At 40.7% G+C, this 26,505-nt stretch overlaps 1 protein-coding gene across 2 annotated transcripts in view; it reads left to right on the forward strand.

Annotated features, from left to right (window-relative positions):
- The window catches only part of PDK3 (pyruvate dehydrogenase kinase 3), a 76,270-nt gene extending 50,222 nt beyond the window's left edge, over positions 1-26,048 (forward strand). For both annotated transcript variants that reach the window (XM_054973990.1, XM_054973991.1), the window contains exons 4-11: positions 7,357-7,541; positions 11,061-11,150; positions 13,458-13,535; positions 15,850-15,926; positions 17,375-17,476; positions 18,106-18,216; positions 23,159-23,272; positions 23,758-26,048. In XM_054973990.1, the coding sequence (XP_054829965.1) occupies positions 7,357-7,541; positions 11,061-11,150; positions 13,458-13,535; positions 15,850-15,926; positions 17,375-17,476; positions 18,106-18,216; positions 23,159-23,272; positions 23,758-23,901 (901 nt within the window). In that variant the 3' untranslated portion in view covers positions 23,902-26,048. The remainder of the gene's footprint in view (positions 1-7,356; positions 7,542-11,060; positions 11,151-13,457; positions 13,536-15,849; positions 15,927-17,374; positions 17,477-18,105; positions 18,217-23,158; positions 23,273-23,757) is intronic.
- The last annotated feature ends 457 nt before the right edge of the window (positions 26,049-26,505 follow it).

A 26,505-nucleotide genomic window follows, 5' to 3' on the forward strand; every position in this document is an offset into this window, starting at 1 on the left:
GAAAATGGATCTGATTTTATTATATGATAGAAAATGTTATATTTACTTCTCAGCAGTTCTGTGAGCTAGAATAACTTCCTGACACCAGAAGTGAAACTCATAACAGTAAATGGATAACTTGCATTATTAATGGGAATGAAAAAGTAAGGAAATGAATTTAAGCATTATTTTTCTTTCGCAGCCAGTATTTATTGTTCTTAACTGAATGTATAAAATTTGGTTATTGGAAAGGAGGATGCTTGCTGCTAAAGTGGACCTTCAGAATGGCAATACATTGGACCACTTTGTGCTTAGGAAAATTCTTTCTTTCATAGAAATGAAATTTGTGCAGGTTTTCTGATTTTGAATAATTCTGTTTCTGGAAGGAGATAAGAGCTCGCTGATCACATTCTCTCAGCTCTATGAGCAACAAACAAACTAACAAATGAGCAAAGATACTCAGGAGGCTAATAGCTGTGCCTTCTTTTAAATTGTATGGTAAAATGAGCGGTACTGTATTTCTTCTTTAGAATCCAACATATAGTATGCATTGTTTATTTCACAGGAGCCTTGGGTTGAATCCAGAGGTCATTTTCCACCAGAAGAAACTGGGAATTTTTTTGCTAACCCTTTCCACTCACTTTATCCCTGCACAGTCCCCTTTGGGTCCCCTTTCTCCCAGGAGCAGTGTTTTGGGAGGTGCAGTGGGCAGGAGTGGGGAGATGGGAAAATTCTATTCCATGGGAGAAGTGTCTTCCATTAGGCAGCAGTGGGGGAGCAGAATGAAGCTGGAGGAAGAACCAGAGATCAGTATGGGTGGGTGAGATTTCTGCTCCATGTGGTACCAAACGGAGAACAAGAAGTTTACAAAAAACCCTTTTACACTGTTAAATTGCCCATTTTGAAACTGCTGTGTTCTCTGCTAAGTGAAGAGTGCTGGAGGCCCAGGACTGAAGCTTAATGAAATGTTATTTACTGCTCTGAATTTCCTGGGCAAAAATATTTTGCAGTAATTCAAAATATATACTTGGTCCTAATTAAAACTTCAGGTATTTTCAGAGTATAGATTAACGTTTGTGACCATAGTAAATTCTCCGGTGGTCCTAGGAGTGGAGCAGTCCTTACTTTGGGGATATAGCTCCTCCTCTCCAAAGGCAGGGTCAGTCAGCTGATTTTGATCCTGGAGGGGCTTGTCCCTGGAATCACCAGTCTTTCTGGCCCTGCCATCCGAGCAGGACGTCTTCAGCAACGCTCTGCAGAGCGCAGTGATCCTGGTGAAGAAGAAACTGCCAGAGATGAGCCGGGTGTGGTGGCGCATGCCTGTAATCCCAGTACTCCGGGAGGCTGAGGCCACAGGCAGTGAGGAGCTCGCAGGAGAAAGGAAAGGCCCTACTGTCTACCCCACCCCTATTTCGCTTGGAGCGACAGCGAGCATTAGAGCCAACGGCCCTAGGTTGCTCCTAGGTTCCACGGCCACAACCGCAAAACTCCACCGAGGTTCCCCACCTTCAGGTTGGAAGGATCCCCCCCCTCAGACGGCCAGAGGGTGCGGTGTTTGAGTCTGCGGTAGCCTGTTGTAGAGACCGATATTATCGGGAACTCCCTCAGGCTTGGAAGGAGCAGCCTCCAGCGGCAGCAGAGGACCTGCTCCAACCCTGGCAGCCCCAACTGAACTGCGATAAGATTGATCCTGTGGGTAATGGGGGCAGCGAAAGGAAGGAGGTAGGAGAAAAGAGTAGCAGAAGCCTCAGAGCCAGCTTGCTCTAAATAAAAAGGAGCCCTCCTTTATTTCTCTTTCCTTTCAGCCATCACTTGTGATGTACGCTTTCACTTTCATTTCTCCTTTGGGAGGTAAAATTTCTGTTGGCAGAATGTCAGCAAAGGCAGGCCTAGCCACCTCACAGGCCTCAAAGAGCGTAAGCCTGTGGCCTAGACTTTCCAAACTCACAGGCCTCAGCCCCTTCTAGGCCTCTCAACAGGTCAGTGAAAGAGAAATGTCTAAGGGCCTGGATGGCAGAATTCAGCAAAGGCAGGCCTAGCTACCTCCCAGGCCTCAAAAGAGCATATGCCTGTGGCCTAGATTTTCCATACTCCCAGGCCTCAGCCCCTCCTGGGCCTCTCAACAGGCCAGTGAAAGAGAAATGCCCAGGGGCCTAGATGGCAGAATGTCAGGAAAGGCAGGCCTAACCATCTCCCAGGTCTCTAAAAGTGCAAGCCTGCAGCCTAGACTTTCCAAACTCCAAGGCCTCAGCCCCTTCTAGGCATCTCAGTAGGCCAATGAAAGAGAAAAAGCCCAAGGGCCTGGGCCCATCAGGCAAGAATGCCTGGAAAATTTTCTGCTGGTGGGAGGTCAGCAAAGGCAGGCCTAGCCTCCTTCCAGGCCTCAGAGAGTGCAAGCCTGCAGCCTAAACTTGCCCAATTCCCAGGCCTCGGCCTATTCCCGGGCGTCTCAAGAGACTAGTAAAAGGGAGAAGGTCTGGTGTTTGCATCCACCAGGCAAGGAGGCCTGAAATGAGTTGCTGTAATGTTGTGGTTAAGTGCTGGGCCATGAATCATTACCCTGCTGGTCCGAGTCCCATAATTACTTGAACTCGGTGGCTGACTGTGGGTAAAAGTCTCAATTACCTAGCGGTTCTGGGGGAATAATGATGATTCTGACCTTATCACAGCCCCTGTGATATCACAGTCCAGGCAAACCTGATCTCATCAGATCTCAGTACCTCAGCAGGGTTGGCCTTGGTTAGCAATTGGATGGGAGACCTCCAAAAAAGACCAGTGTTGCAGAGGCAACTATGACTGGATGACATTTTCCACCACTAAGGGGAAAGAAATTACATGCCCCCTATTTACTTAGTCGCAGCCATAGTTACTATTTAACAAACAAACTGGCATGGCCCAGGATGGAAATAAGGAATTCAAAGAGGTCCTGAAGGCACACCAATAAATAGTCTAGTGGCTAGACTCTCACATGGGCAAGAGAGGCATTCCACTGTGTGGGCCTGACTCCAGATAGGTAAAGGGGTGCCCCCTCCCAGATTAAAGAGGAGACAAGGGCCATTAAGAGCACAGATCTCGGTTAAGCCTTCAACCTGAGGACCCTGAGCTATCAGTTTTCTCCCTCAGCCAAGAAGAAAGGGGAGCTGTTAAAAGAAGGGAAAATTCCCTAGCAGGTCTTCCTCAGGAGCCATATCCTAGAAAGCTCCCTAAGGTGATGAGGATCCTGGAGTCTTCTCCCTTAAGAGCTAAGGGGTAGGAGAGAATCCTCCCTAGAATTAGGAATAACCCCATCAGGGATTTCCTTACAGTAGTCTCTCATACTTGTAGAAGTCTAAGAGGGAAACTGGCAAAACTAACTACTCTTATTTCCTTTTCCCCTCAAGTCTTAAACATTAGTTCCAGGGGTTACTAAGAGGATCAAGCTGCCATTGGTGGATGATCTGGTAACCAGCCTGCCATCTAATCCTGTGCTGCCTGTTGACAAGGACGGACTACCTAAGATTCCAACATCAAGTGGTTTGAACTGGCTGTGCACAGAAAATTGGAAGTTTCTGCTACATCCTTTAGAGCATTGGTGAAAGCTCCACTCTTTCCTAGAGTCACATTCTCTCGGGTCTCAGACCTGGCTGCAGTGAGCAGTAAACCCCTGCCAAAGAGCAAAACTAAGAAAATAGCCCCAGCAATATGCTATGCTGTGGTCAACAAGGACCATGGTTTTCAGGCAACCAAGCACAACACTTAGCTTAGAAATTGGAACGTCGACCATTTGCCCCAAAGCCAAAGTAACCGTGGTTCCTTTCAAAGATATCAACCTGTCTGGAGAAACTCTAAATAAAGGAAGGCAGACCAAACATCGAGAGGAGGGTAGTACCTTCTTCCTCAACAAATCCGACCAGAATACTAAAGGGCCCAAAGAAGGGAACTCAATGTGTCTACACCAAGGCAGCAGGCGCAATGGTGTTTGGGGGATGCTTACAATGTTTGGCAAACCCTTGGCAACTAATAATAAGAAACAAGCGGGTGTTGGATACTGTGATCAGTGGAATTCAGTTCTGTGCCACCTGGTCCCTTTTCTCCTAGATCCAAAGGAATTTGGTCAAATAAAGTACATTTATGCGGATGCAGCATTTGGACGGAGAGTGCTACAACACGTGCTACTAGACGAAGAGACAGACCCTCCCGATTATTGATCCACTGCTTTGGGAACACCCAAGATGTCCTCCGCCTCAGAGGGAGAACGGCCCCTTGGCTACTCACCGTGAAGGGTCCTTCTCCTCTGAGGACAGGAGGACATCTTGCCCTCCCATGCTCTTCGTCGTTCACATTGGCAATAACCCTTCCTGTGCACGTTCTGCTGTTTACTTCCCTTACACCTTCTGGCTGGAAGAGGCACGTGCTGGTTTCCTGGCGTGACCTGTCTACCTGACATACTCTCTCGTATGTTTGTTTATATGTTGCCTTTGCATGTTGCATGTTGCTTACCTGTTCCAAGTTATCTCTTTCTAGTATATTATCTTATCTAAGTGAGTGGAGTTCCTGATACTGCTGAGGGGATTCACCCGAACTGGAGATCAGAGGGTGGTCCCACCTACCAGAGGAAGAGGAAGCAAGATTGTTAACTTCCTGCCTCCCCGATTGGACGGTGGGAATCACCCAAGATGTCCTCCTGTCCTCAGAGGAGAAGGACCCTTCACGGTGAGTAGCCAAGGGGCCGGTCTCACGATGGTTTTTCACTCAAGGAACCAGAGAGAACAGTGATGACCATGGACATGTCTTTGGGGATGGGGATCCCACACCCAGGGAAGAATGGCATAGGAAATCTGGCTGAAGGACAAATGATCAACAGGGTAAACCCTTTGGAACTCGGAGCCATCAGACACGGTATGGTGGAATCTCAGAATCTTCCCATAGGTCACTATATGTTTATACAGAGGACAACTCTGAGGCGGACTGAGAGTGATGAACCAAGCAGAATGGATGCTATCCAGAAAGATTCCCCAACTGGTCTACCACAGTTTTCAACAAGGCGCAAGGAGAAGAAATCCTCAAACCATAGGGATAGATGATGTGAGTAGCAAGCTGCCTTCACATGTCCTGTATGTCTTCCACAGTACAGCTATTGCACAGAGCTGTTCAGAAGATCACACAGTAAAGTGCAGAAGTGATGCTAATAGCAACCTTCAGGTCCAGAAAAACATAGTCTCAAAACCTGAAGAATCTTTCAAGCATGGATCCCTAGCACCTCCACTGCAGGAGGGCCATTGATGCAGGGATCAATATGACACCCCTGACCAGCTCTGACAAGCCTCACAGTGTGGAGGTTGAACACAAACAACTAATAGGGTTGTACTAAACAGAAGGCATGATTGGTACTATGCTAGCCTCCAGGAAAATTCCTGCCAAGTTCCCAGAAGAGTGCATGGATAGTCATGTAATCTTTTGGGGCTAATTAGGGAGTTATTATCCTTTCTTCAAGAGGGGTTGAAGAAAAGTCTTAATACCAACACCCTTAGACAACAGGTTGTGACCAATTAGGGGTTCTAGGAAGGGACGTTCCCTTATATATCACCTTCATGGCAGTGGATTCTAAAAGAGGACCTCATTGTAGAATCTTCCAAGGATTCGCTGGTTTTTTCCCCACGTGAAATCTTAATCTGGTATTGAGAGCATTATATGCCTTGAGCCTATGACCTCATGTCCCCTAAAGGAACTGACCTTTAAAACCATTTTTCAGATGAGAATAAAATCAGCTAGACAAGTGTCAGAATGGCAGGCACTAGCAGTAAGAGAGCCATGCCCTTTCCTCCAAGAAGGTAGAGCAAATTATGAACAAAAACAACTTTCTTCCAAAGGTGAACTTCATGTTTTCATAGGACAGGAGAGATAGTACTTACCTCCTTCTAATCTAATCCAAAGCACAGGAAGAAAATGAATAAATCTCACTACCTTGATATATGTAGAGATGTGAGATTCCACTTGGGCAGGACTAAACAGTGTTTCAGAAGTCTGGGACGCTAGTTGTGTGTTTGCAGGAGGCCCTTCTTGGGACCCAGAGTGTCCTTTTCTTGGCTAAGCAGGTAAAGCAGAGGGTAAATCATTCTGGCATGTCAAGCCAGAGGTCTGGAGATGCCCATAGATGTCAGGGCGCACTCACTAAGGGAAACAGTGACACAGGCAGCCTATAAATCCTTTAGTCGTTAGAAACGAACGATAAGGTGGTCACATGGAAATCAGTATATTCTCTCATCAAGAAATATAGGATAGATAAGTTGTCTTCCCCAGAGACAACCTTTAGCAGGAGGGTACTAATATACACCCTATAGGCCTGGAAGCTGGACTACCCACCCTGGGGTACACTGCTCTTGTATGTCCCAAAAGTAAGGACTGCCCCACTCCTAGGACCACCGGAGAATTGAAGATTTGTATTCACTTACCGTGAAGCTTCCTTTCTCGGTGGTCCAGGAGTGGGGCAGTCCTGCCCCACCTGAGTTTCTTGTGGGGCAGCTTCTAGGATTGGAAGAAGAGTTAGGATGATAGTCTTCCTCCCAGTGGATTCAAGGGAGGGATCTTTCTATTAAAAATAATAATAATAATAAATAAAAATTGAGGAGAGTTATTATTTTCCCTTCTGGTAATCGTGACGGGGAATCAGGGCTTGGGAACAGACTGGTGATTCCAGGGACAAGCCCCTCCCCTCCAGGATCAAAATCAGCTGCCTGACCCTGCCTTCGGAGAGGAGGAGCTATATCCCAAAAGTAAGGACTGCCCCACTCCTGGACCACCGAGAAAGGAAGCTTCACGGTAAGTGAATACAAATCTTCCATTCCCTGATGTATGTATATTGAATTGCACTAAAGAATGTGATGGTGGTAGTGATTGGCTGAGCTGAACAGAATTCACAGAGAATTTTGGCAGGCAGATGACTTCTGTGATTGGCTGAACTGCTTAGATCCCAGAAATGGCCAAAGCAGGCTTTAGGAAAAGTAGATGTAAATGGCCTTAGAAGGTGACCCAATCAGAGAAACATGGGGGCCACAAAGAGGAGGACAAGAAGTGTTTCAGAGGGATATGAAGGCAAGAAAATAAGACCTCCAAGGAAATGGTAGATGAGAGAGAGTGGACAGGGAAACAAGGTGCACCTGACCTTGAATTATAGAAATGAGAGGAGCCAAAATTCAGATACGATTTGAAATAACCAGCCAAGTCTTTGATTGTAGTTTTCTTTTAATGGTACTGACTGGAAGTTCTGAGATAGATTTTGTATTGTGAATGAATATTTTAAATTCCAGGTTTTAAATAAATAAATAAAGTTCAATCTAAGATGGAGAGATTTTAGCTACTAATACTATAGTATTTTCTTTCTAACTTTTTTCCATCCAGTTTCTTAGATGTCTTGATTAAAGTCAGGAACAGACACAATGATGTTGTTCCTACTATGGCCCAGGGAGTGATCGAGTACAAGGAAAAATACGGCTTTGACCCTTTTGTGAGCAGTAACATCCAATATTTTCTAGATAGGTTCTACACCAACCGCATCTCGTTCCGCATGCTTATAAACCAGCACAGTAAGTAAATACTTTCTAGTTTACCATGCTCATTAGAATTGTTGCTTATGAACTGAAAGAAACACTGGCCTGGCTTTTGCTGCAGCAGATCAAATTCTGTTCCAATATATGTTAAAAAGGCATATGGAAAATTGTGCAGGAGTTCTTTTACCTGTGTGTGACCTTGGGTTTCAGACTTTCTCCGTTTCCATTACAATGCAAGAGGTTGGCAGGGTAATCAGACTGAGGGTGTTTAGACCAACACTATTCGGTTTGCAGCATTCATCTTGCCTGCGGTTTTGCAGTTGTGGCTTCTTCTGCTTCTGAGATTGCCAGTGTGGTATTGCAGTTAGAGACTAGGACAGTGGGACCCAGATTCTAACCCCTGCTGTGCCATGAGGCTCACTGAGTGATGCTGGGTTATGCACTCTTAGCCTGACTTACCTCTCAGGGTAGTGTGAGGATGAAATGGGGAGAAGAGAGCCTTGTATGTTAGTCTGAACTCCTTAGAGGAACGTCAGAATTAAAATATAATTGACAGATTCTGAAAGGGCTTGTTCACACAGGTAAAGCAGCCAAAAAAAATTAATTGCAAAGGAAGATCTCAGATTTTATGTGGTAAAGTGAACAGAGCGTTGATGGACCAGCAGATACGTAAGCATTCTGTTACAGGTTTTCCCTGAAGATTTTTCCTAGCTATTTGGGGGGCAGGGCAATGGTGGTAGCAGTCTATAAAACAGCTTCAGCAGAAAGCAACTGAACAGGAGAAGGTATTGATAAAGAATAAAACAAGTCTGCATTTGGGTTTCTACTGTCATTGCCTGGTAGAGTCACAAAAAGATACCTAAATGGTCTTTGCTTAGTTTCACATGTAGTTGATGTTTCAACTTGACATTCAGCAGAGAGCAGCACCACACAGAGGATTGTCTAGGAGCTGAGTGTCAGATCAGTACTCAGCAGGCTGTAAAACTGCATCTGACTCACTGCCCATTAGTTTTGTTTTGTCGCTGTGACTGTACTCATATTTCAACCTAGGTAACAAATACACAGAAGCTATCTTTTAATGCCATATTGCGTATGCTGGTTAGAAGATCTACACGTGACTTTTGACCTCAACTAGTGAATTTATTCTGTGCAAGTATTTCACCCTTTGTTTCATTCTCCATCCAATTAATCTTTTCCTTGTTGTTGAAATACTGGTGGCAAAATATACATTACTACCATGAAACTTGCAAACTGGAATTTCCTTCCCTTCCCTTCATGCTTGATGAGTTTGTGTGTGCATCTGAGGGAACCAAATGAACTGTGGGGTAGTTGAGCTTCTCCAAATTGACTGGGAAGAACTGTAGAATAATACATTACAGGGGGCAAATAATGCTGAGGGTGGTGCCCAACTTATGGCCTCTCATATTTCCAAAGGGAATGGAAGAAGGCTAAAAGCCCAGGCAGGATTAGCAGACGGATCAGAATTGATGTGATCTGTGAAAGCCACAGAACTAGCTAGAATATTTTGTTGAGCTTGCACAGGTCTGTGATAGGAAGCTGCCAAATGGCAGCACATAAGGAGAGAATATTTGGGGTTGGCATTGATCAGCAGTGCATCAAGGCAGTGAGGATGGGCTTGGCCCATGTATCAGTTCTGTTGTGCATTTTAAGACTAGACTCATCATTTTTACTATCTTCTCTTGAGTGTTGTATTGCTTAAGGCCCGTCCTGATTTTTCCAAAAGGTAAAATAGCAGTTGGACTGGATAAATGTGATAGAAGTCCTACAAATATTTGCATGATGCTTCTAATGCTGACTATATTCTTTTTGTAGTTTTTAATATTTTGTTCTGTTCTTAAATTTGTTCTGGTCCGCATTTTAGCTTGAGAAACTTTTATACAAAGATGATCGTTCACTTCCTCTAAATAGTTCTCTTGAGATGGCTATAATTTAACTTCCATGACTTATGGTGAAATTCTAAGCCAAGTTACTCCAGTCTAAGCCTATTGATTTCAGTTGGCTTAGACTGGAGTAACTCTGCTTAGGATTTCACCATTAGTCCCCCAGACACGTTAAGTAAGGTAGTTTTCCCAGATTAATTCTTATTAGTATTATTTTCCTTCAAGAAATGCATTTATTGTCATTCAGAATTTTCCAGAGCTTGGACAAACTGGAAGGCCAAGCTTTGTGAAAATTTTTGTCCCTGCCTCCCCGCACCGCATTGTTTACCCTGAGGTTATCAAAAGCATTGGTAGAAGGAGAAAGCAGGACATTTCTTAGTATATCGGCCAGTGCCCCCTGTTTTTTGCTGTGCTGTGAAACCACTATAATGCAATGTTGCAAAACAGTAGACATAAGCCTGGATTTCCATCTTGTCTGTATCTACACTAGATTGCTCTCATTGGGTTGTCCTTTGATCACTTGTTCTGATGATCATTTTGTTGTGACTATAGCTGAACAGGGGCTTTAAAGTGGGGACTAGTGTAACATTGTTTTCTCTCATGGATATCACAGTGCAGTCAAATCTGAAATTGATTTGACTTTGCTTGCCTTCACTGCTAGCACTACATAACCAAATCTGATTGGTTTTCTGGAATCTTGGCATCATCACATTCATTACATAGTACCTGATTAGCTTTCATTAAATTAAGCTGGTTCCATGGGCTCCCTTTCAAAGACTTCTCATTTAGTGAAAGTAAGTCTTTGAATCTAACCCATTGTGAAATAGAAAAAAGCAGCTTTTTTTAAAAAACAGCACTGCGGATTGGGGAAATTGTTAAGAAACAAACAAAAAGCGTAAAAATATGGAAGATTTTTCCAGGATGCTTTTGTCATAAAAATTCATTGTTGCTGTAATTTTTCTGTTTAAGATTTTGAAAGAAGAGAAGGAGGGGGGAAATCCCTCTGTGGTAAGGATGACCAAGATACAAAATATCACAAATCCTAATGTTGTATATTTCTTGCAACCAGAGGAACCCCTGAGGAAGCTCTGCGAAACGGGCCACCTGCTAACAACCTGTTGGGGCCATAGTGATTCTTGTAAGCTTCTCCAGGACCTGGGGTAACCTGTAAAACAAGAAATATACATTAGGACTTTCACACAGATTATACAATTGTCACTTATCTCTGATCTAAGAAGCTGCTTTCTGTTTGAAGACTGGTTTTTGCAGCAGGAGAAAAGTGTCACATTGTATGGTCATTGTTGCCTCAACCAGTAGAAATTGTAATTGTGACATATTTATTGTGATATTTTGTATCTTGGTCATCATTACTCTGGTTATCTATTTATTAATGTATATATATGATATTTATTACGTTTGTAGCACTTAGCTCATTTGCACTTTAAAGACATTAGTTTTTCAATACTTGTCATTGGTATTGATTGTTTACCATGGAGGGATTTCCCCCTCCTCTATTTAACCTGCGGTAGCTTCTTCATTTGTTGCTAGATTTTGAAAGAAGCCAAGTTTTACCTATACTTGTAATTAGTTTCTTTAACCTTTGCTGTCTAAAAGGTAATGCTGCTTTTATTCATTTCTGCCTTTATTTCCATAGCATTGCTTTTTGGTGGGGTTACTAATCCTGCTCATCCCAAACATATTGGGAGTATTGATCCTACTTGTAATGTGGCGGATGTGGTAGAAGGTAAGGATAAATATAAGAATGCTTTTGTACTTCAGATTCAGCAATATGCACACGTAATCTTTGAACTGTCTCGAGTAGTAAAACCAGTAGATAGTAGTTCACTTCTCCTTCCTCTGTTGGCTTGATCCTTGGCCTAGCATTACAACAGTGCTAATGAGAACCATTATTAATGCTGATCAGATATTTATGTGAATCAACATTATCATTCCATTTACAAAGTCTGATTAAGATGAGAGCCAGCATTAGCCATATTTAATTGCCTTTTGCAGAATACTGCTGAGCTATGGTTAAAGCAGACAAGGGAATGACATTTGTTGACATTTATAGAGTTGCCTTTCTTCCCTCTTTCAGTATCACTCCATACATATATGCTATTACTGGTTATTTACAGGCTGCAATTTTATAAAACCATTGTAAGCTACATTTTATTTTTTCTACTATTTATATGAATAATTTCACAAGGTGTATGGGTGAAAACAATGTTTTTTCTAATATATTTTTAAAAATTGCTTTGCCCAGTGATCATGAAGACAGCTAGTTTTTTTATTGTGTTGAAACTTTTTGTCACTAGATGGAGATATAGCATAGTTAAGCCCCCAAGGAATGTAATCTTCAAAGCATTCACAAAATTATTTTGATTTTTTTTATTCTTCCACAAAGTGATATATTGATAGGAGTCAAGAAATCTAACCACTTGCATTTTTAAGTGCAGCATTAACATTGATAGTGTTTGAAACGAGCTTAGTTGTATATTTGCTTGTTTAAACATGCTGAGCCTGAAAATGCTTACTATCATATTACTGGTTTACAATCATAACTTTTAGTTTTTCTACCTATGAAATATTGTAGCTAAGCTTTAGATTGACTTTTTAATGCAGAATTAGGAAAATAAAATTTATAAAAGGTCAGATCTTATGCTTCTGTTTGGTTGGGATAAGACCCTCCAGGGGATGGGATTTTCACCTGCTTTCACATTTCCACTACAGCTCCCTGTGTTGTGTGTAGGGTTGTCAGTCCCACCCTTCATCCCCCACTCCCGCTTACCTGGCTGGCAGGAGCGGGACACACCTCCCGGGTTGTGCTCCCATGTCCAAATCAAGCTCAATTTGGGGCCGAATCAGCCCAGATTGGGCCCCTGTGGAGCGCGGGAGCACGCTCAGCCACAGAAGACAAGGTAGGTGCTGGGCCTTCCACCACCTGCCAGGGGGGGAGGTACGGAGACCTGGAAACCTAGTTGCATGGCCATGAGGGACCCCCAGCATTGATTTTGGGGCAGGAGGAAAGCAGGAATGATCTGATGCTGCTCATATCTTCTGCTAGTTCCTTTATAGGATTTAACCCAATACATTTACAGCAAAAAAAATTATTATTTGCAGATTAAAAGTAAAATTCTACTTTGGGCAATATCTGGTTTTAGTCATTTTTAGGTAGTTGTGAAAGAGAATTAATAACTTCTTTATTTATCCAGAGGAGTTTGCCATGTTAGTCTGTAGTAGCAAAATAGTAGAGTCCAGTAGCACCTTTAAGACTAACCAACTTTATTATAGCATAAGCTTTTGAGAAGCACAGCTCTCTTCATCAGACACATCTGTAGTTCTCGAAAGCTTAAACTACAATAAAGTTGATTAGTTTTAAAGGTGCTACTGGACTCTTAACTATTTTTGTTTATTTATGAAATTTGTTTTCTTATATGTAGTTGCATATCTGCAAAAGTTAAATATTGCCTTTTGAGTTATATCTTCTATAACAGATGAAAAAGCACAAATGCCTGTGGATGATATAGTTCTGGTAATTGTACAGAGCTGTTTATACCTTTGGAGGAAAAAAAAGGAAGATTAGTATCATTAACTTTGCTATTAAGTGAGTTTCTTTTAGAAGGGAAACACCATTACTAAGCTGTGCAGATGACATCTCATACAATTAGTTGAAATATCAGAGACATTGTATAAAATAGAGAAATATAAGTTGGGTGCCCAGAATGAATTGTTGGGAGGGGGAAGAGGAAGTAAACCTTTTAGAAGTTCACTCTCTCCAACTTAAATCTTCCTCTAAAGGTTTTTTTTTTCCTCATCATTTTTACCAAGCCATATATTTCTGTATGTCTGGAGAGCCTTTAGAATTTGTAGAAACCTGTGCCATCTAGTTTTACTGCTTTTGTGATTTGCATGAGCCACTCACTTCATTATTAGATTATAATAGTAGTAGTGTATAGCTTCCCAGCTTTTGACATACAGAATATAGTGTTACATAATTGTGTAATTCTCTGTGTATAATTGTGTGATTCTCTGTTTTTCCCCACCTTCCCAGATGCTTTTGCAACGGCTAAAATGTTGTGTGAGCAGTATTACCACGTAGCACCAGAACTGGAAATTGAAGAATTCAATGGTAAAAGTGAAGTTTGTTGCTTTTCAGTGCTGCTATTAAGTATCTAAAGTTTTGTACAGTACTGTCAGTTTTAAAATTTTTATGTAGATCATTTGAATCAAAGTCATGCCAAAGATACGGAGTTTTGTAAGATACACCATTTCTGTTTTCTGTCTTACTCTTCTTTTGGAGATACTTTTAACTGCTTCAACAGCAGACGTTTCTGGAAATATAAGCAGGTATTTAATATCTCCCATTGAATCTAATGTTACCAAGAGAACTCTTTGAGTCAGTGAGTCTCAGCATGCACTGCAGCTAGCCAAATGTGCTATTTTACAGATGGAGAATCCACATCAAGTACAGAAGCAAAGTTGTACAAGGCTAAGTCTGTGATTCTGTACACAAATACTAGGAAGTAAGCCCCAGTGAGTTGAATAGGACTTCTGTTCAAGTAATCATGCCTAGGATTGTGCTGCAAAATTCTTACAGCAAGTCTGTCTTGATTGCAGTCTGTCTTTACATGACTTAGAGCCAAACTAGACGAGACAAATTCCACGAGGTCATGCGAGTGTCTACAATCATGTCTGTTCCTACCTACCCATGTCCATTTTACCTCTGGTGAACACGTGTCCTGGTAGCCCTTATCCATGCACGTGTCGGGTAACTTGTGTAGTCGCGGTTGCGAGTGTCTGTAGTCATAATCAGCAAGTTGCCATTGCAGAGCATCAATTTTGAGCGGCTTCTGCTTCCCTCTCCCCTCTTTTTGCTCTTAGATCCAGCTTATACTCAAACTGTTTTGCTTTTAATCTAGCAAGTTTTAAATTCTCCCATTTTCTAGTTGACACTTCCGTCTCCCTACTCCTCTGTCCTGCCCCCTCCTTCCCTCTTAACTTCCTCCTCCTCCTCTTCATACAGTGACTTCGGTCGGGATGAGGAGGTGGGAAGAAAGATAGTGACAACACAAGCATATGAGCAAAACTTGAGAAACATGCCTGATACATTAACTTGAAAAGGACGGGGAGTGGGGGGTATTCATTCTCCAGTTCAGCTTGGCAATACAGAGCAAATTGGGTAAAATTTGGCCATTGTTTTCAATGGAAAATGTGGTTTGGGGCTTTCTGGGGGTCTGAGGGGGCATTTTAGGACCAAATTTAACCAAATTTGCTCGGAACCTACTTCTAGCTGTTCTCTAAAGACTCTCTAAGTTTCATGGGCTTGGGGGGGGGGTATTTTACGGGCCCCAAAAGAAGGTGCCCCCAGCCACCTACAATCTCCATTATTCCCTATGGGGAAAACTAGAGGAGATATCTAGGGAGATAGGGGTGGCATTTTGCAAGCAAAATCCAACAAATTTGCAGGAGAGCTAGTCCTATCTGTCCCCTAAAGAACCCCAAGTTTCAGGGAGAATTGACTCCAGGAAAGGCATGAACTGTGGGTTTCCCCAGTTCCTGTCAAAATTTTCCTCACAGTAGGAGCAAATGGGGTGGCACTTTCTTTGGAGGGAGGCAAAAATGGCTTCCCAAGGTCCAATCTCCCTGAAACTTAGGGGGTCTTTAGAGGACATTTAGAAATAGGTCCCTTGAAAATGTTGTAGATTTATTTTGCAAAATGCCACCCCCCCATCCCCCTGGATAGCCCCCATAGTTTTCCCTGTAGGTAATAATGGAGATCAGATATGGCTGGGGACAAACATGCAGGAAACAGTTGCTTCTGGCCAAAGCAAGAAACGCTGCCGCGGCTCCTGAAGTGGGGATCACCCACCTCCCTTTGCATAGATGCCCCCTCTTCCTGGCGGGCCGAGCTGCAAGATCTCAGCAGAGGTGTGGAACCCCCGTTTTTAGCACATACCCCAGGAAACGTGGTGGGTTTTTTCCCTGACATGTCCAATTGAGTAAACAAATCTCCCTCTCAGAAAAGCTACTGAGGAAGGTTTGAGCATGCGCAAGGAGAAGGTGCATCATGGGATATCATCTCTTGTCTGGGAGGAATGGAGAAGAAACACATGCCAGTCCAAGCACGGGATCGAGTGCAGATCAAGTGCAGTGTTGCTGCAGTGTGCAAGTGAACAAGAAAGCAACAGGGAAACACGTGTAAATGTGTTCACGTGTCATACACAAGTAATCCCTCTTGTGTAGTTTGGCTCCTAGCTGTATGATCCATATTTCTTTGACTAAGTTTTCATGTTGTTAGTCACTTGAAAGGAGGATAAAAAAATCTGTGAACTTATATTTTATTTATTTCAGGGTTCTAGTATAAGAGATAAGGAGATTGACAATATAAGGTGGTTTTTAATTTGAATTTTTGGTTAACAAAATGTTTTATCTGTGTTCTTTAGCTAAAGCACCAGGCAAGCCTATTCAAGTAGTCTATGTACCATCACATCTGTTCCATATGCTTTTTGAATTGTTCAAGGTAGGTAGAAGCATCTCTGGGGAAAGAGACTAATTTTACTTCCGTACTTGTATTCCTCCCGCAAATTGTGGAGAAAACATTTTTCTGGATTAGCTTGTGGCTGTGTGGCTGTGGCTTCTCATGGAATGCATTGGCCCTCCAAAAGGCTTAGTCCTGCAAATTACTTTCTCTAGTCATTTGCAGGGTTTTTTTCATCCATGTCCCTTGAAGTGTACAAATGGCTTCAGTGTAGAAAAGTAAAATGTCATTCTTAGACTCCAGTGTATTGTGTAGCTTTCATAGTTGCTATATGTATTTTGCAAAATCTACAGGGGAATAAAATTAAGTTAGCATATGTTGTATTTGACATACAGAAGGTGAGATTTTGGTAAGTGATGTTATCTCTAAGAAAGAAAAAAAAATGTGGTGACCAAAAATTGCACATACCTTTAATAATGGTAAATCATTTATTCTGAACATAATTTCTGTTCATTACAGGTAAACTTTCCGACATCATGGAAAACTGCTAACAGTAGCTCCCCCCACCCCCGACACACACACACACAATTTCACTAAAATGAACACATGTGCATTGCAAACAGGGATGTGAGATGGAAAATTTTCTGCAGAATTTTTTTGATGCGGTAGATTTTCATGGAAAATTAATGAATTAATTATTTGTGGTTTTGATTTTTAAGAATAAGTTTCTGAGATATCAAGATAAGACATAGAAAAAAGATATTGAGACCACAAGCTAATTGATAATAAAGAGGGAAGTGTTGTAGGCGAAAGCTGTAATGGATTAATAATATGCCTATTATGTTTTTTTACTGTTTTTTACTTTGTAGATTGATTTGTAGGCCATTCTTGGCCCTTTGTAGTTGTCTTCTTGTTATGTTTCACTTTCTTTCTCTTGTTCTATCTTTTAACTTTTCCACAATAAAAATAAAAAATAATTTTAAAAAAGAGTTTCTGTACTTTTAGATATTTGATACCATGTACGTTTTACATGGCTCAAACTGAGTTCAAATCAAAATATTCAATGAAAGAGCATAATACAGAGTAATTGCAGAGCTTTGCAGGCATTTTGATGCAATGTAGATCTCCTAGTATGCATAACAATCTTATTTTGGTGCAATGTTGCAGCATCTCCGTGTGTACACAAAGCAATTATTATCATTGCACTAATCAAGGAAGCTTGGGCTTGCCAGGAGCTTTGTGTGTATGTTATATATGTGTATGTTGTATATGTGTATACTTAATGCCCCCAAGTAGCCTAAGTATAAAAATGTATCTCAGATTCACAAATTTATTGGTGCTGGTCTTTTTTAAAATCCTGTGTAAAAAATTTAAGGATAGCTTATCTTTTATAATAAAACAAAAACATGGTTGTAGTCAGAGTTCCGTAATACAACAGTTATTCTTGTTAATATTAAAAGGTTTTTTTAAACTTCCTTTTTAAATTTCAGAACTCAATGCGAGCTACAGTGGAATTATATGAAGGTAAAAGTGAAGGCTATCCACCAGTTAAAACCTTACTTACATTAGGTAAAGAAGACCTCTCAATCAAGGTAAATTACTTGCTAAATAATTGTTTCATATGTAACCTGAGGCAAGAACTTATGCAGCTCTACAATGCAGCTTGTGAGTTAGTTTGTCAGAGGCCAAACTCATAGAAAAAAGTTTCAGAAATTATCATGACAGTAGCAGAGGATGGTGGGTGACAGTACAAGAGGGCCAAGAAAATTAGCTTTTTAGCAAAGAATTCCCTAAAGTCCCAACTAAAAACTTTGGGTACCTCTTTGGCATTTCACTTTGAGTCGAGTTTTCTTTGGTTAACATTTTACTTAGCTGTACCATGAATTGAACAAGCACTTCAAACATGAGCTATCTTGTTCATATATGCTCTCTACTTTATAGTATACTATAATCAGGATAATGTTGGTTAGCCTGTAAAATGTGATAGAGTGCATAGGCCTTCATGTTCTGGAATAGTTGATTCAATGTTTATTTCCAGACCTAGAATTCTCTTACTCTGTTGCTCTGAAATATTTCAAATTTTGCTGCTGTTGTAGAATGTCTTTTTTTGCTTTGTTATTAATGCCAAGTATTAAATATTGATTTCTCTGACTCCAATAATGTAAACTGTGTCACGTCCTTGGAGGACCTGTTTAAATGAAACCTTGATTTTGTTCTGTAGATAAGCGATAAAGGGGGTGGTGTGCCTCTGAGAAAAATAGACCGTCTATTTAACTACATGTATTCAACTGCCCCCAGACCTAGTTTGGAGCCATCAAGAGCTGTACCTTTGGTAAGTTTGAGTGGTAAGCTAACAATTTTTTCCAATGTTACATAGATTCAGTCTGTCTTTGTTTCCTAATGTAAACTTTGTCTAGAAACAAGTTTGTAATCCACAAGTTTTTCTCCTCCATTATCTCTGGTGAGCCTCAATTAGATCATGTCAACCACCCAAGGGAACGCTGGGCCAGTGGAGTACCGACTCAGATTCAAGGTTTCGATACTTACCTATAAAGGCCTATGCGGGCTGGGACCGGCGTATCTGTGGGACTGCCTCTCCCTATACTTGTCCCAGAGGATGCTTAGATCAGGTGCCAAACAACTGTAAGTGGTCCCTTGCCCCAGAGAGGCCCGCTTAGCCTTGACCAGAGCCAGGATCTTTTCAGTCCTGGCTCCAACCTGGTGGAACGTTCTGTCCAACAAGACCAGGGCCTGGCAGGATTTGTTATCCTTCCACTGGGCCTGCAAGACAGAGCTGTTCCTCCAGGCATACGGTTGAGTTTGAGCTGGACCCCCATTGGCCAAATAGAAGTGAACACCCTTCCTACTAGAGGCATCCACCATCAAACTGTTTTAACCTACCACGCAGGTAATTTTAATATGGTAGAGTAGGTGGCAGACTTATTGATCAACTGACTACTCCTGCGCTGCTTTTTTGTACCTTTTTAAATATTTATATTTCACTGTTTTATATGGTGGTTTTAAAATGGTAAAATGTAAGTTTTTAGTGTGTTTTGTAGAGTGTAATCCGCCCTGAGCCTGCTAGTCGGGGAGGGCGGAATAGAAATCAAAAGTAAATAAATAAATAAAACCAACTAAAATTAATTTACCTATGGATTTTTCTTGAAAAACAAAACAAATTCTGTAGCATATAATTTGACAGATTTATAACACATGAGCTTTGATTATCCTCTTTCCAGTATACGATCTCTGGTTTATTGTTTTATACATTTTTCATTTGTCTAATGATGATAATAAAAAGTTGTTATTTAAATCACCTTAACTTGTTTAAAAACTCCTGTATAATTTCTCAAGTTGCACTGGGAGCACTATCAAGGCTCTATTTCAATTTTCTGCTCAGAATGTTTTGCGTAGAGGATATCTCAGGGTACAACTTAACTTTATCTCAGCAACTCTGACCCAAATTTGGGTTTGCCAAATTAAAAATTAACTATCACCAGGGCTCTGGTATATATCCAAGAATTATTAGAGGACTCAAAAGTTAAATTGCTGCTCTCCCAACAAAAGATGAGTCGATAAAATTGTCCTCTGTATAGGGAGATTGAAAAGTACTAGTGTAACACTAATTACTTAAAAGGAATCCATAGGGTAACTGGAAAACTAAAAATGTCTCAATCTAGCTTCTTTCTCTATAAATTGATAGCAAGCACTATTGCAAATGGAACCATGTTGGGGGTGGGAGTTTATGGGTCACAACAGGTTGGATAGGGGCTTTATGTCCCCTTGGGCCAGCACTTTCAAAAACAAACATGGAACCTGGGATGCTGCTGAATCACAAGGGTTTTATTGAGTTTCAAGCTCAGTCCAAAGGGTTCCCTGAGCAGGCTCTGAGAGGTAGTTGCTTCATCTTTCATGCCACCTTCTCAGGCCTCCACTTCCTTTCCTTCTAGTTCAGTTCTATCTCCCTCCTTGCCACCTTTTTAAGGTCACACACAAGCATGCATAACACACAGTTCCTGGAAGCCCCTGCTGACCTTGCTTCATCTCTTACCATTCTGAGGGTGTGTTCCCACATCCTGGGTGGTACTCTCAATGCCAACCAGCCTCATCCCAACTTGGCCATGCATAGCCAGACTGCAGCCACTATCCTCACTCTCTTCTCTGTCTTGGTCTCAATGTTTGACCATTCTGTCAATAGGGCCTCTCTCTGTCCCTGTTGATTGGTCCCAACAGTGGCCTGACTAGTCGGTAGGGTCATCCTGCCGTAACTATTAAAACCTAGAATACTTTAATATATAGAAAAATACATCTTGCTAAAGTAGAATCTGCTTGATTTTTGCAAAGATATGTCCTGTCTTACCAACATTCTGGATTTGATTTTTGTCAACAAACATGTAATTGTGAGTGGCCCAAAAATATTGTGCACTTGAATGTTCAAAAAGCTTTTGTCTTCAGCAAAGACTCATATGTAAATGTAGAAATCATGGAAAAGAGATCAGGTCCTCATAGATTTTAACTGGTTAAATAAAAGGATCAATAAAGGTGCATTCCCTTTGTCCCTTTGAAGACAAAAATTATCCACAAATGCCTCTAAAGTGACATCTGTCCCAAACCCAGACTTGAAGGTGGTTTGAAAAGGATCAAAGGCAGATGTCTCATCCAAATATTTCTGGAGTTGCTTGTTGAATAATCTTTCTTAGAAAGGGAAGGTTTGAGACATATCTGTAATTAGCCAAGACCTGCTTACAGCTGCTGCGTTGAGTAAAGGCCTGATAACTGCCTTTCAGTAGATTTTAGACTGAGAAAAGTAAGTGCTTCCTCACAATGTACAGCTTACGGAATTCATTGCTAAAAATGCAATGATGGCTAATAACTTCTGTTACTTTCAAATAGTTAGGCACATTTTTGAAGTATAGGCATTTCAGTAACTATTAGCCATGGTGATACCTCCACATTAAGAAGCACTATGTTACTTAGCCAGTTTCTGAAACAAGCAGTAGGGAAGAGCTGATCCCTTGTTTGTAACTTCTCTTCTACCCCATCTCCTAAAGATGGTTAGGAGCTAGGAAGCAAGCTGCTCACTCATACATCCCTCTTCCCTCTGTGATTTGCTTTAATGAAGGTATAAATACAATGCTACACCAGCAGTAGCCACAGCTCATACTGACAAGGGTTGTTTGTCTAACTATTGGTGGCAAACTCATTTCAAAATCTACCTACAATGACAGTCTGGTTAGCATTGGATCCTGATGTAGCATTACACCATGATTAGAGCAAACCATGAATGGAGGAAGGTATACAGTGTGAGCAAGTCTACAAACTCACAGCATGCTGCTGATCTCATCATGGTTATGAGATTAGGAACATTACATCTTCACTGGATTTCATATTACTTTCAAGTCAGATAAGTCTTTCCTTATACATCTCTACCTTTTCCCATCATAATTCTCTCTGGACATTAGATTTTGGAAGCTCTGATTTCATGTTGTCCCATACCAAAATCATAGCCAACTATGAACAACAATAGAGTGTGATAAGTGGGCTTCAGGAAACAAAAATGCCAGGGGAAACTCCCTGGTACTGGAGTGTTTGGTCAGCATTACAGAACACTGTGGAAACGTTTGAGGAAAGAGTGATTGCTTTAAAATTTCTATTGCATGACAACCATTGCTTTTACCCTCTTTTAATGTTTGCTTTTCTTTTTTTCCAGTCTAAACTCCTTGGAACAGGAGTAGGTTAAAAATGGAATGTATAATAATAAAATTCTTTAAAAAGAAGCACAAACAAATGTTTAATGTCAGGTTTGATAATCTACATTGATCAGCATTTGACAGAACTGTGGCATTTGTATTGCTAAGCAAAAGAGTACTCTAGTGTGCAAGTCAAGACAAAGCCACGGTAGAAGGCTGATGTCCTTCAGCTTCATATGTTGTTGTGACCCTCAGGCTAAGTTTTCTTTAGAGAACTGTTAACGGCTTCAGATACAATGATGGAGGGAGTTTAGATGAATAAACAGTTGCCTCTCTAACCCCAGTCTGTCACACCCCAGAATCCTTTCCAGTAGGGTAAGATGAACTGGTGGCTGGAAAACCATCACCATCTTTGATGTATCACACATCCTTCATCAGGTAGCCATGTCCCACTTGCCTTGGAGACTATGAGATGAGGAAACAGGACATTGGGTAGAATCACCTCACTTTCTTTGCTGTGGTAGCCTTTTTGTGTGTGTTGTTTATTTGAAGGGGGTGTTGTTCTCTCAAACATATTTGGCACACAGTTAGGCTTCTATATATCTAGGATTACTTCAGTTGATAAAATTGCAAGTTTTATTTTCTCCACAACTTTGTCTTTCTTCCATTGCTTTGCACTATTAAGAATAATTGATCTAGCAGAGTGAACTAACTGAAGGATGCAGTCACAGCTCTTGCTTTTTTCACATTTTCTGTGTGTGGAGACTGCTGTCAGTAACAGTCCTAGGTAATAAACTACCATCAGGAACTCAGTACCACTGAGCAGAGACTTGTGATATTGCAGTACTGGCTGCCACTGTGGAGAATCCTGAAAGACTATCAATCTCTTTGGATGGCTTGGGGATTAGCATCAGTGCTGTTAAAGCAACTGTGTCCTTGGGGGCAGAACAAAATCCACATTGTCTAAAGTCTCTGCAGTCAGATTTTCTATTCATTTGTTCATGTTGTCAAAATTGTGCAGTGGGATAGTTATTTTTCTGCCTTGTTCAAGATAATACATTTTCTGTGACATGAAATCCTTAATGCTAATGTTTAAAGTTTGTCAGGAAAAATAATATTGTTTAAAAAGCAGAATTTATTTACTGACTCTTATCCATATAGATGTTTAAGCCAACTAACAAGCAATTATTAAATAAAACCAACAGTTAAAATACCATAAGATCAAATTTAAAAATCCCAGCAAAGTTTTAACATAAATAAAATAAAAGACTCCCATTGTATCAATGTGGAAATGTTTTTACAAATGAAGTCTTTTGTTAAACATAGCAAGACTGATGACTTATCTCTGGAGCCTGTTCCTTGAAGAGCCACCAGTGATGATGCTCTGATCAGTATGCTGTTGTCATATGTAGGATGGCACAACAGACGGGATAACACTCCCAGTTCTCAGGAGCCCAGGGAGGAATTTATGGTTGAAGGCAGCATATGCTAGACCTTGGCTTTGTGAGGCTTCAAATACAGTAACAAAAAGAAAATATTGCCATTTTTATTTTAAACTCATATTACTACTTTTTTCCATTTTAGGCTGGATATGGGTATGGTCTGCCAATCTCTCGTCTTTATGCAAGATATTTTCAAGGTGATCTCAAACTGTACTCAATGGAAGGTGTGGGAACTGATGCTGTAATTTATTTGAAGGTAATAACTTGATTGCTTTATAAGGAATACTGTTGGTAAAACCTCTTGTTTCTCTTGCTTGAGTATTAAAGTCTCATAATATCAGAAGACTCAGCATCTGTGCAAATGGTGTATTCACTGTTTCAATGTTATATATGTTTTTATTAGTCCAGTTTGTACCAGACAGTAAGATTTTATGTACTTATGGCGGGCTACAGGTTTTTCCTCATTTTAAGCCTTTTTTGACAGGCTCATATGATTTTTCAGTCATACTGACACTACCCAGGTCAGAAGGGTTTCAGTATCAAATAAGATTAAACTATATGGCAAGAGGACATGAATCAGCTTACCACAATGGCTACAAAAAGAATTTAATGAGAGTAAAACCTCAGTCCTGCCTCACACCTGCATATGGTCATCCCTCACTTGAGTATTCTAGTCTCTATAAGCATTATCATATTTGTAGGAGCCTGAAGTACCATAACTCACTCTGCTTTCATTTTTAGGCTCTTTCCAGTGAATCATTTGAAAGACTGCCAGTTTTTAATAAGTCAGCCTGGCGACATTACAAGACTACACCAGAAGCTGATGACTGGAGTAACCCTAGCAGCGAACCTCGGGATGCTTCCAAATATAAAGCTAATCGATAACTTGCCAATTTTTTCTATCGTGATGATGACACCTGCATTTGGAAATGAGTCTCTGCTTTGTTCCAAATTCCTCTAATCAGAAGTAGCCAATTATTTCCATAGAAATACCTGTTGTAGGACTGAAATAGCAAGAACAGAGGGGACTGTAAAAGACTGACATGAAGCATTTTTGGTGTGAGTGAGTTATTGTAACTACTTTGCCAAAACATGCGTGATAAGTTTGGTCACAAATGAAAAAATGGTTGCACTGTGACTGCACTTAGATGATACTATTGTATAGCAAAAGGGTGAGGTTCTATTTTTAAAGATGAGTTTCTAGTCTTAGGTAAGAAGTGGCAAAATTGTTTTTTGACTCCTTGTTTGACAGTAACCAGCAATATGATATAACAAATTCTTATGTAGCTTAATGTGTGCTTAGGAAACTCACTGTGCTGCATTTTTATATGGCACAATGTCATCATTATATTAGAAAAAACCCAGGATCTTCAGTCCTTACCATCAGCATCAATATATATATCGTTCTTCTAATTGTCGTTCTTTAAAATGATTTTTTTTGGCCATTTCATTCTTGTAAAGCAGTGAAACTTCCAATTTGTAATAGGCATCCACCTTAATTGTGGATTTGAAAAAAACTTTTCCTTCTAAGCCAACTTCAGTAAGGAAAAATACCAAGCCAGTCAGGTTTGTATAACTGGAAAAAAATTCTAATTGATAAAGATCAGTGGCCATTCAGGTTGCATCAAACAGCCCTTGTTTTAGACAAGCCCTCCAAGAAAACAGCCAGCCAGTTTGGCTTTAAGTTGCAGAATGTTGAAAACCATTTAATATTAAAATGGAATAATTTGCAAAATGGTAAAAAAATAAAGACTGTTTGAAGATTTAGAGCCTCAGAACATTGGATTTAGTGAGACATGAGTTAAAATAGCTATCTAAAATCATAACAGGAGAAGGAAACTTTGTACTAAGTGGAAACAAAAGGTTCATGTTGAAAACTAGAAAAATGATTAAATGAACTTTTGCCTCCAAAATTATCGATCTATAGAAAATGTGATTTGGGAAGCAGTCAGGGAAATTCTGGTAAAATCCTTTCACAACAGTGAATCTGGAATTGACAGAGGGTCAATGGAACACCAAGACATACTTCTCCATATCTTTGTGTTGTATTTTTATGTGCGAAATGTTGACAGTAAGAGACTATGAACAAAAATTCTGTTGAACACTATTTGGTCTGTTATTACAATTACTTTAATATTTTAAGAAGATGGTTCAAGCTTCCCTTCAATTCATTATTGGAATATAGTAAAATGCTTTATTAGCAAGCAGAGTACCCCAATTTAGCTTGCACTGGATATATGCATGATTCCTAACCATGTGTGTAAATGTTTACAGTATTGGCACCTATATATGTATGTTTTTCTAAGCAGCAACATCAAATTTTACCCTCTAAAAATCAAATTTCTGTGGAAGGAATTTATCTGCATTTTCAGTGGCCTAATGATTTCATTAAAGGAACATATGTGTTAGGATGGAGGTCAAATTAATAGAATTACAAAATATAATAACTATATAGAAATATGACCAACACTTAAAACTTCCAGTTTGTATAGAATGTGTAAAGGCTGCCACATCCTGTCATGGCACCTAAGTCTGATAATAAGATGGATAGGATTTGCATCAATAAAACATCAGTAATTCCATACCTGTTAACTTAAAAGGAATAGGCTTTCAAAATCCCATGTTATGGTCATTAAGATATAGAATCATTAGGGTTGGAAGGGATCTCCAGGGTCATCTAGTCCAACCTCCTGCATAATGCAGGAAATTCACACCTCTTCCCCCCACACACACCTAGTGACCCCTGCTCCATGCCCAGAATATGGCAAAACACCATCAGGATCCCTAGCCAAACTGGCCTGGGGAAAATTGCTTCCTGACCCCAAAGTGGCAATCAGCATTACCTTGGGCATGTAAGAAGGGGCCATGAGAACTAAGCACTTTTGTAACCCTTCCTGCCCTTCCTCTCGTGATCTGCCTAGGTTCACAGAATATACATTTAGATAAAGTTCAATTTGGTAACAGATGCAGTTGTATCAAATTACCTGTGTCCAGGGCCATTTCCACATGCTTTTAAAGAGATGGGCCACTTAGTGAACACTGGCGGTTTTTTTCACAAATTCCAGACACCTCCAATTTCAAAGCAGAAGCAGGCAGTTTGGCTTCCGTTTGTTCAGCGTTTTTTAGCAGGTACAGGAAAGAGTGGGAAATCCTGTTCTCAGAAAAGACGCTGAACACATGGAAGCTAAACTGCCTGCTTCCACTTTGAAATCGGAGGCATCTGGAATTTGTGAAAAAAACCACCAGCGTTCAGTAAGTGGCCCGTCTCTTTAACAGCGTGTGGAAATGGCCCAGTTTAGAAGTGTCTTGTTCCATCTTGATGATTAGTGGGTCACACTGCAGTCCTAAGGACACTTTTCTGCGAGTAAGCCTTATTGAGTAGACTTGCTTAGGAGTGCTCAGTTAGTTTGCTAAAAACCAATCACTTTATAGAAAGTGGTGTTTAAATGTATGTTTGATTCTGTGCCTCTTTATGATTTAACTTTATGT

Source organism: Eublepharis macularius, chromosome 3 (assembly GCF_028583425.1).
Source record: "Eublepharis macularius isolate TG4126 chromosome 3, MPM_Emac_v1.0, whole genome shotgun sequence".
Taxonomy (NCBI): domain Eukaryota; kingdom Metazoa; phylum Chordata; class Lepidosauria; order Squamata; family Eublepharidae; genus Eublepharis; species Eublepharis macularius.